The sequence below is a fragment of the Micropterus salmoides genome, unplaced genomic scaffold (assembly GCF_014851395.1).
Source record: "Micropterus salmoides isolate LMB-PRFRI ecotype aquatic unplaced genomic scaffold, ASM1485139v1 Ms_hic_scaffold_183, whole genome shotgun sequence".
Classification (NCBI taxonomy): Eukaryota; Metazoa; Chordata; class Actinopteri; order Centrarchiformes; family Centrarchidae; genus Micropterus; species Micropterus salmoides.
The window spans coordinates 119-11,237 of NW_024040962.1; the positions used below are offsets into that span (position 1 = coordinate 119).

At 42.1% G+C, this 11,119-nt stretch overlaps 2 protein-coding genes across 2 annotated transcripts; both read right to left on the reverse strand.

Annotated features, from left to right (window-relative positions):
- Window positions 1-465: 465 nt before the first annotated feature.
- On the reverse strand, window positions 466-4,244 carry LOC119909694. Its single transcript, XM_038727909.1, has 2 exons — window positions 676-4,244; window positions 466-575 (listed from the first exon to the last, which is right to left on the reverse strand). Exon 1 carries the CDS (start codon window positions 3,822-3,824, stop codon window positions 1,212-1,214), a length of 2,613 nt encoding a protein of 870 aa, XP_038583837.1. The 5' UTR covers window positions 3,825-4,244; the 3' UTR covers window positions 466-575; window positions 676-1,211.
- Window positions 4,245-6,134: 1,890 nt separating this feature from the next.
- Window positions 6,135-8,473, reverse strand: LOC119909695. Its single transcript, XM_038727910.1, has 2 exons — window positions 8,363-8,473; window positions 6,135-8,262 (listed from the first exon to the last, which is right to left on the reverse strand). The coding sequence occupies exon 2, from the start codon at window positions 7,329-7,331 to the stop codon at window positions 6,135-6,137; it is 1,197 nt and encodes a 398-aa protein (XP_038583838.1). The 5' UTR covers window positions 7,332-8,262; window positions 8,363-8,473.
- Between the last annotated feature and the right edge of the window lie 2,646 nt (window positions 8,474-11,119).

The following is an 11,119-nucleotide window of genomic DNA, read 5'->3' on the forward strand; positions in this document are numbered from 1 at the left end:
CTAACATCCAGGACACCGTGTTTTGGGACCCCTCTAGTCTTCCCAGGCTTTCATCCTGCTCGACTCAGAAGCATCAGTCAACCTGGGCTGAAGTGGTGGTCCGTGGCTGCAAGAGAGGCTCGGATGGGGCTGCCTCTCCTCCGCACATCAGCCTCTCCAACCGCTATGCAGCCCTGTCTAACGACACTCCGGTCCATCCAGCTGATGCACCTGCGGCTTCGAGTCTCCCTGATTCGGATCTCTTTCGGCGCACAGTGCCTGCCGACACTGTTGCATCTCCTTCACCGGCTACATCTCCCGCGATAGGACCGCCGGTCTGCCGCCGGACCTGATCGGCAGCCGTCATCCCGGTCAAAAACCTCCGCTTCCCGACGTAGGATCCTGAAGGAGGCTGTGCTCAGACAGAGAGTCACACAAGAGTGATAGTCCATGTAGCTCTCTTCGCGACAACACAGACACAGGTCAGTTCTTTGCAACGGGCGTTTATTGCTGTGGGCACATCGGGTCTCTTTGGTACATCCAGCTTCACACCATGTACGCCTTGAACGTCGTATATGCCTTATACGCCGTGAGAACTACATTGTAAGTGAACACAGTACAAATAAATCAATACATTATAGCTTAGCAGAGAAAATACAAACAACATCCAGATCAATAAAGACAATATAATAATACCTCGTTGGCCGCTTGTCGTGAAAAGAGGTTACTAAGTTCTTTGAAGTCTCTTGAATGTCCATTTGGTCGTCTGTATTAACTTCAAACCACATTTTTAACTTTTATGCAGTTTAACAAGCATCGGAGCTATCTGCTCCGCCGGAATTCAAGGCAGTGAGTGTCGACTTAAACCGTTGTAGCGGTAACACAGACAGAAAACATTAGTTCCGGGACAAACGTAAATATACAGAATGAGATAGATACACTGTTAACCACATATCATTTAGCAGCTTATTCTACCCTTTAGTTCTTAAACATGTATTACATTTTATCTTTACACCAAATTAAGTTATATTTGTTACATGAAATTATAACAGCAATTATGAACTGCGCATCATGAAAACACAAGTATTTATGCAACAACACTTACACTCCCACCAAATCCCTAATTAACTTGAAATGTAGGATTTCTATACGTGGAAGGTCAATTAAAGGTGTTGTAAGACTGAATGAATGTAATCTTGTGTATGTGACTCAGTTAGATTCAAGTAAGGTAACTACTTGTGAATGGGCCTTTCGAGGTAGATTCTTTTAGTTAGTGGCTGTCCTTTATCAGTAGTGTCTCCGACTAGTAGCTTCAACTTCCGCACCATACTGTCTGCACTAGGGTGAACTTCTACGACCCTGGCAAGCTTCCATTCGTTTCTTGGAGAGCTGTCATCTTGTAGAATCACAATGTCATCCACTTGTGAATTCCGTGTTGTTCTTTGCCATTTCTGTCGTTGTTGAAGGTTTAGCAAGTATTCCCGCTTCCATCTTTGCCAGAATTCATCAGCTAAGAACTGCACTCTTCTCCAACGTTTGCGCAAATAGAGATCTTCTTTGCAAAACTGCCCGGGAGGGGGCAGAATAACTGATGATTTCATCGTTAGAATATGGTTGGGTGTGAGAGGTTCTGGTCCATTGGGATCATGAAGATGTTCAACACTTAACGGTCTGCTGTTGATTATAGCCATTGTTTCGTAGAGAAACGTTCTCAGCGATGTGGTGTCAAGTCTGCTTGCGGATTTGTCGAGCATAACGGTTAAGATGCTTCGGATAGTTCGAATTTGACGCTCCCAAACTCCACCCATATGACTTGCTGATGGGACGTTCGTTACAAATTCGCAACCGAATGCTCGTTGACGTTCTTGGTCAATTCCTTTAAGCAATTCAGAAAACAGTCTCCTGGCACCCATGAAATTTGTTCCCTGATCGCATCTCAATTGACGCACAGGTCCTCTAATAGCTACAAATGTTCGAAGCGCGTTCATGAAAGCGTCTGTTGTTAAGTCGTCTAGTGTTTCTATATGTACTGCTCTGGAGCATAAGCAAGTAAACAACAATCCATAGCGTTTCAACTCTTTCCTTCCTTCCTTTACGATGAAGGGGCCAAAGCAATCGAGTCCGCAATAGGTAAAAGGAGGGGACATTTCTGTTCTCTCTTCCGGGAGATCTGCCATTTTTTGGACTTCTGTGGCTCTTCTGTATCTCCTGCAAGTTACGCATTTATAAATGTGTGAGGAGACAGCACTTCCGCAACCAAGAATCCATATTCCATTTGCGCGCAGCTCGTTCATGGTCATGCCTCTTCCTTGGTGATGTACACGCTCGTGATAGTGTTTGACTAGAAGGGCTGACACATGAGATTTCTTCGGAAGTATTGCCGGATGTTTTACGTCATGGTGTAAGGCTGATCGAGATAATCGTCCTCCCACTCTGAGAACATTGTCCTTATCCAAGAAGGCATTCAGCTGGCGTAACTTGTTACGCTTGTTCAGGGTGTTTTCTTTCTGGAGCTTGATTTTCTGAATGTCTTCAGCAAAAGCTTCTTCTTGCACCAGCTTGATAATAAAGATTTCGGCTTCTCTTCTTTCTTCAAGGCTAGTTGCTTCCTTTGTTCTTGGCTGATGTCCTTTGAATTCTCTGATGAATCTCTTTAGCCTAGCAGCCGCTCTCACTGCTCTGGACCAGTCCGAAAACTTTGTAAAGCGCTTCACCAGTGAATTCACCTCTTTCATCTTGACTGCATGAACATGGGCTTTGCGAAGCTCAGGATCGGTCATTTCAACTTCTCCCACCATTTCCTCTTTACATGGAAGATTCTGCTGCCAAAGAAAGTCAGGTCCTTTCAGCCAGTTCGACTCCTTCAACTGAACCGAAGTCAGTCCTCTTGAGGCATGGTCGGCTGGATTATTTCCAGAGCTGACATGTCGCCATTGTTCAGGATTCGTGCTAGCTCTTATACGTTGGATCCGATTGGCTACGAATGTGTGGAACCTCTTTGCATCATTGTTCACATAGCCAAGAACCACCTTCGAATCAGTCCAGTAATACTCTTCTAAGTTCTCAATCTCAAGCTCCCTTTTTACAACATCGCCGTTGCGCACTGAAGTCACAGCTGATGACAATTCAAGTCTCGGGATGGTCGTTAGCTTGGTAGGGGCTACTCTTGCCTTCCCCATGACAAGTGAACAACTGATCTGTCCTGTTTCACTTATTGCTCGGAGATAAGAACATGCACCGTATCCATTGAGACTTGCATCTGAAAAGTTGTGTAACTCATAACGCATGACTGAGTCAAAATGTGATGGAAGGTAACTTCTTGGAACATTCAGTGCTGCCAGGTGTGGCAAATCCTTAAGCCATAACTCCCATCTTGGCAGAATGTGTTCGGGAAGATCTTCATCCCAGCCTACCTTTTCTCTACATAGCTCTTGCAGGATCTGTTTGCCGACTAATATAAAGGGGGCTACAAACCCTAACGGATCGTAGACAGAGGCGACTGTAGAGAGAACTCCTCTTCTTGTCAGTGGGCTCTCTTTAACCACGACTCTGAATTTGAATTCATCAGTTTCGATGCACCACTGAACTCCAAGTGCTCGCTCGATGTGAAATTCTCCTAAGGCCATATCTTGATCTTTGGTCTGTGCACGTTCTTCTGGTGGTATTGCGGCGGTTACTTCCTTTTCATTGGACACAAACTTGTGCAGCCGAAGATTTCCTGTTCTGCACAAGGCTCTAGACTCTTCCACCAGATGAATGGCTTCATCGATTGTTTTTACGCTTATTAAGCCATCGTCAACATAGAAGCTTCTTTGGATGAACTTGATGGACTCCTCGCTGAACATCCATGACCCTGAGATGCCAGATGTTTGAGTCCAAAGTTGGAGCAGCCAGGGGACGATGCTGCTCCAAACAAGTGCACTTTCATTCTGTACACTGAGGGTTTCGAGTCCAGATCGCCTTTGTCCCACCAGAGGAATCTTAAGTAGTCTTGGTGTTCCTTTGCGACATGAAATTGATGAAACATTCTTTCAATGTCGCACATAATGGCTATTGGACCCTTTCTAAATCGAAATAGTACTCCGACTAATGTGTTGGTCAGATCTGGCCCGGTCAGAAGATGATCATTTAGAGAGGTTTCTTGGAAACGTGCTGAACAGTCGAAAACAACACGGATCTTCCCAGGTTTGTGGGGGTGATAGACTCCATGGTGCGGAATGTACCACACTGATTGATTATCGAGTTCATTCCATGGGACCTTCTCAGCATCTCCTAGAGTTATTATGTCTTCATGAAACGGACATAATCCTTGTTATACTGCTCATTTTTTCTCAACTTTCGCTCTAAAGAGGCGAGCCTTCGAACAGCACATTGCTTATTGTCTGGGAGATTAGGTTTGTCCGTCTTGAAAGGAAGTGGTAGTTCGTAGTGGCCGTCTTCCTTGTGCTTTATACCCTTCTCTACCTTGGACAAGAAAAGAAGGTCTTCCTGAGAAACGAGGTTGTCATCCGTAGTGTGATCTGCGAAATCGAATTCGAGAACCTTGATGATGTCTGTTGGACTAATCTCTTTGACCTTAGTTCTGCAGGCAAAGTGTACTTCTCTCTTTAACTCAACTGATTGATGCACTGCAGGCGTCACCTGTCGCACTATGATTCTATGACTGGTTCCTATTGCATCACTGCAGTCACTTTCTAGATTTGAGCAGCCGACTATGCTCCAGCCGAGATCAGTTCTCTGCGCGTATGGATGGTTCTCTTTGCCCGCCAGGATTTCCCTTGGTAGAAGAGCTTGCTGACAGTTATAACCAATCAATAGGCCTACTTCGCAGTCCAATGGTGGTGGAATCTTGTCTGCTAATTGTTCCAGATGAGGCCATTTTAGTGCTGTTTCAGAGGTTGGAATGTGCGATCTGTCGGCTGGGATAAACTCTCGTGTGAAAAGTGATGGTAATGGAATCCTTTTCTCTAAGTTGTATCCTCTCACTTGCAGGTTTGTTAGCTTTTGACAGGGTATGACTGTCGACCTTGTAGACATTGTGGATAGTCGCAAACTGACATTTTCTTTGTTTGTGTTGAGCTCCTGGGCCACTTCATCTAGAATAAAGGTTGTGTCGCTCTGTGTGTCTAGGAGCGCATAGACAAGAACTTCTTGATCTGGTCGTTTTGTGGATGAGATCCAGACAGGAACAATTGAAGAGGTTTGTGTGCTTACGCCGTCTTGTACGACTCTGTTTGTGGTTGCAGTTGCAGTCATCTCTTTGATGTTTGCCTTGTACTTTAAGTGTTCTTCTCCCTTTAGAGGTGATGACCTTTGACGTTCACTGACCTTGTCATCGTGCAAACATGTTGGATGTCTCCTCTGGCACCTTTCGCATGTGTTCTTGTTATCACATCTTCTCGAATGATGACCAGCCTTTAGACATCCAAAGCAAAGCTTCTCCACCTGTACAAACTTGACGCGCTCTTGAACTGTCTTTTCAAGGAACCTTCTACACTTGGCGAGAACATGCCCTGTTCTTTTGCAGAAACCACACGATGGAATGCTGCTCTCTGTTGTGTTTGTAGACAGTGTTTTAGCTTGTATGGGTTGGTTTCGTGGGTACCTTGGTTTCTCACTTTCCACATTCTTCAGCGCCTGTACCGAAGATATGGGATCACAAGCAAGATCTGCTTCCTTCGACAGAAATTCTACGAACTCTTTGAACGGTGGATACTCAGCTCTTGTTTGTCTGACTTCCATTGCCTTGCGATTCCATCTGGATACCAACCAGTCAGGCAATTTCAGTAGGATTTTTTGACTCTCATTGCAGTCGTTCAGAACTTCCAATGTTCTAATGTAGGGCATTGCTGTTTCACAGCTCCTAAGAAAGTCTGCAAATTCTCTTAGTTCAAACCCATCCTTAGAGCTTATTTTTGGCCATGCGTGCAGCTTGTTTCTGAAGGACTTCCCAATCACGAAAGGGTCTCCGAAACGCTTTTCCAGCAGCTGCCAGGCTGAGTCGTATGCTGATTCCGTTCCTAGTAGGACAAATCCTTCTACAGCTTTCTTTGCAGCGCCACCAAGGTACTTTCTAAGGTAGTACAGTTTTTCGTTCTTTGGAATGTTTTTCCTATTGATTAGCGCTTCAAAGGATAATTGCCAATCTTTGAATTTCAAAGGATCTCCAGTAATAATGAGGGCTCTGGAGTTGGAAGACGATTAGCACTTATAGCTTCTGCTAGAACGTTGACCAAATCAGAGCTGTTCTGCACTTGAGGTATGGGCACTAAAGTTGATGGGGCTTGAGATACCAGTTGAAGGCTTTGTGGACTATGAAGGGCTTGCATTGTAGCTGGAAGAGATTGAGGAATGAACGGGGTGTTTGAGGCAAGAAGAGTTTGTGATGCGACTGGTAGGGATGGAGGACTGAATGGGGGACTTGAGGCATTGAGAATTTGTGATGCGACTGGTAGAGATGGAGGAATGAATGGGGGACTTGAAGCATAGAGTGTTTGAGGTTCTCCTGCTAATGCAACAGTATGAGGCAAGTCAATCGCTTTGAAGTTTTCTTCGATTTGGTCGTAGACCTTTACTCGAGCTCTTGCGGCATTCAGTTTCTTCACTTCTTCAAGACGTTCGAGTTTTCTACGCTGCTCTTGCATCGCTTGCTGTCTAGCAAGGTTCTCAGACTCAAACTGTGCCAGTCGTTGCTTATCTTCAACCTCTAACCTTTGAAGTTCTGTCATTTCCTTTTCTTGTTCATCCAACACCGCTAAAACCTCCTGCGATGCAGCAGCTTCGGCAGCAGCCTCATGTTTTTTAAGCGAGTGGAAGCTAGAGTTGACAGAACCACATTGTGATTGATGTGACAGTGGTCTTGATGGAGAACATGTAGAGTTCAGGATCGATCCAACATCAGGCCAGGGATCTTCTGTTGTGATGCCTTTAAGATGCCTTTCTGCCTTTTGAATGATAAATCCTGACAGCGATATACATGTGTCTACTCTACGTCGCAGTTCTGCTTCAGGAGCTTGGACTCTACGTAATTCTTCGTAAACCATCTTTACATCAGAACACGTAGCTTTCATGTTCTCAATTAGCTCATACAATTCGTCTTCGGAGGCCTCATCATTCAGTATTTCTTTGCTTGTTCTTGCGTGATACCTCCACTTCTCATAGAGTATTCTATACCGACGTTGTATGCTCTTTAGCTTTTCTTCTTCGAATTCTTTTCCCTTTTCTGTTAGGGTTCGGGTTCTTTCGCTTCTTCGTAGCCTTTCTACATCTTCTGTAGCTCCAATGTCTATAGTTTCGGCTTGAGCAGATGATTTTCTATTCTCATGACAGGTCTCAGGACTTGAGTTTGACATTTTGGGCTGTGTGTAAGCTACAGTAGGCTAAGTGTGATTAACTAGGAAATTTTAGTAATTATTTGAATCTTAACAGATGTGTGAAGACAGTGAGCGAAGTCTAACTCTGAATACGTAAATGTTGTACCACAAACTGTGTCAGTATTTAAACTTGTTTAGACTTCAAGTTAGCTTAAACTAGGAATTAGTTTGGCAAAACACAAACCTTAATTAACATAAACCTTAATTGTGAATTAAATATGCTCAAAAGGCATCAAAACACTTGTTTTTACACTTGAAATTGAAAAAACATCAATGAAATTACTCTTTAAACTTAGCTTAAGTTATACTTTAACTTCTGTTACCTTTCAAAGTATAAATAAAGAAAATAAATTACAATGTACTTTCCTTTAACCTTACTGAAACGTGTTAATTTGCTTAAGGGGCTTGAACTTTCTTCCTTTTAGATTTGTTGCATGTAACAATCATGAATACCAGCACATTAGATATTTTCTTAAACACAGGCTAAACAGTATGCAAGGGTAATAGACTTAAATCCTTAACTGCAATTTCCAAGTTAAACCACTTCTCACACCACTTGACTTAAGATGGCTTTGGTAGAGCTCTTTCTGGCCTTTATACGGAAAGTCGCACCTTTTAACAAAGTCTTATAACATTTGCTTGTGGTAGCTATGTCGACAGTGTGTCCTGGGCTTTGCTTATCTTACATGCTGGATCTTCATCACGTCGTTACCCGCCGTAATCTCGTCTTCTCTCATACCCGCGCCGAGCAGGTCGAGTTCTCACTGTAGCTCTCTTCGCGACAACACAGACACAGGTCAGTTCTTTGCAACGGGCGTTTATTGCTGTGGGCACATCGGGTCTCTTTGGTACATCCAGCTTCACACCATGTACGCCTTGAACGTCGTATATGCCTTATACGCCGTGAGAACTACATTGTAAGTGAACACAGTACAAATAAATCAATACATTATAGCTTAGCAGAGAAAATACAAACAACATCCAGATCAATAAAGACAATATAATAATACCTCGTTGGCCGCTTGTCGTGAAAAGAGGTTACTAAGTTCTTTGAAGTCTCTTGAATGTCCATTTGGTCGTCTGTATTAACTTCAAACCACATTTTTAACTTTATGCAGTTTAACAAGCATCGGAGCTATCTGCTCCGCCGGAATTCAAGGCAGTGAGTGTCGACTTAAACCGTTGTAGCGGTAACACAGACAGAAAACATTAGTTCCGGGACAAACGTAAATATACAGAATGAGATAGATACACTGTTAACCACATATCATTTAGCAGCTTATTCTACCCTTTAGTTCTTAAACATGTATTACATTTTATCTTTACACCAAATTAAGTTATATTTGTTACATGAAATTATAACAGCAATTATGAACTGCGCATCATGAAAACACAAGTATTTATGCAACAACACTTACAGTCCATGTCGGAACAAATGACACAGCTCTTCAGCAGTCTGAGCTGACAAAATCAGATTTTAACCGTCTTTTTAACTTTTTAAAGCAGTGCGGAAAGTCCGTTTTTATCTCTGGTCCCATTCTCACAGTTGGTCGCGCTGCTGGCCGCTTCAGTAGACTCCTTGGCCTCCACGACTGGCTCCAGTCCGCCTGCAGGGCTTACCGTGTGTGTTATGTGGATAATTGTAATATTTTCTGTCCAGAACTCAGCTGCCAGGCTTTTAACCAGAACAAAGAAATATGACCACATTACTCCTATTTTAGCTTCATTACACTGGCTCCCAGTATGTTTTAGAATTGACTTTAAAATTTTATTGATCACTTTTAAAGCTCTTCATGGCCTCTCGCCTTGTTATATTTCTGACCTTTTAGTCCCATACACACCAGCACGTACCTTGAGATCCTCGGGCAGAGGTCTGTTGTCTGTTCCAGAGTCTCGACTGAAAACTAAAGAGGACAGAGCGTTTGCTGTCAGGGCCCCGAGGCTCTGGAACAGCTGAGTCAGTGAACTCTTTTAAGTCCCTTCTTAAAACATACTTTTATAGGAGAGCCTTTCCCGATCTTATTTGACTTTATTTTATCCCTTTTATTTTATTCTATTTTACTTATTTTATATTTATCTTAAACGTGTATTTTAGTCTTTTCTTTTCTTTATCTTGTATTGTTTTTGTATTATTGTTTTTTTTGGTATTATTGTCTTTACACTTGTTAAAGCACTTTGTAACTTATTTTTGAAAAGTGCTCTACAAATAAAGATAATTATTATTATTATTATTTCAGGGGTAGCGTATTCTGATAGACTAATATCCCCTATCAAATAATGCTCCCACCACAGAATCATTTTATATTGCACCACTACTCACTCCATGTGTAGGCTACTGTATGGAGATGGGGAGCATGTTGAAATACTAAATTATGCCATCTTTATTTAAGATATCAGGGGTAGCATATTCTGATATGACTAATAATGATTTTTTTTACTGACGATCAGCCACTTTCTCGACGGCATTCCCAACAGCAAGGTTGCACAGATTTATGGAAACAAACCACGCTTGTGGGTCATACACATGCGCAGAACCCCTAAGTAGCACATCTCGATAGGTAGCATAAATCGACAGAACACCGGACTTACATCTACATTGTATCACAGGGCTCTCAAGCCTCACGTAGTCACCGTGAGACACACGCATTTCAGCCAGTTCACACGCTACATCTCGTATTTGTCACGCTGAGAAGGTAAGTTATGAGATAACACCCTCAAAGTTGTCCCGCTACATTCCATTAATGGACGATAATTTTTGTGCCGAGTTTCCGGGTAAACTCCTGCAAGCACGTTCTTTACCAGGCAACATGGATGCGCGTGCACACACGGAGTGGAAGGACGAAATCTCTTGCCTGTGATCTATAGGCTATGATCAAAGATAGTGAGAGCAGCTGATTTTGGGGAGTATAGATAAATTCGTGTAAAATGATTATTGATGCAGTCAAAACCTCTCTAACCTCTTTGCGACCAGAAGCTTTGGCTTTTTTAGCCAGTGGTGAACAAAGTAACTTAGGCTTATTCAGATCGTTTAAAAAAAATAAAAGTACTAATAGCCTACCTCGCTGTAAAAATAGTAGGCTACTGCATTGAAAAAGTTAAGTAAAAGTATGCAAGTGGGCTATATGCACGAAAATGTAGAAGTAGGCTAGCCAATTAAAAATAAACGTAGCCTACTGAAAGCAGAAAGAAAAATGTCCCATATGACTGTAACTATTAGATTATAATATAATTAACTATATACTATAACTATAATTAGATTATTAATCCTCATGCATTAGTTGGTTGAGGTGCTACTACTTTGTATCAAACTACAATTAATGATCATTTTTATTATTTATTAATCAGCTGATTATTTTCTCCATTAATCGATTGTAATAAATTATGAAAATACTGTGAAATGTTGTCACAGTTATTCAGGGTTTTGTCAGTCCAAACCTCAAAATGATTGAAATACATTAAAATGATCAAAAGTAAGCAGCAAGTCTTCATATTTGTGAGGGTGGAACCATAAAATGTTTTTAAATGACAAATTACCAATACCAAACAGTTACCAATTCAGTTTCTGTCAATTAGCCTAACTGATAGTTCTACTAGCTGGACTTCTATATACTGTTAAGTAACTTAAAACATGCTATTTTTAAATTCTTCATACGTTTTGTGTGTAAAAAGCAAATTTTTCAAAGAAGCCTAACTAGTTACTAAAGCTGTCAGATAAAGTAAAGGTACAATATTTTCCTTTGAGATGTGGTGGATTAGAAGTTGAAAGT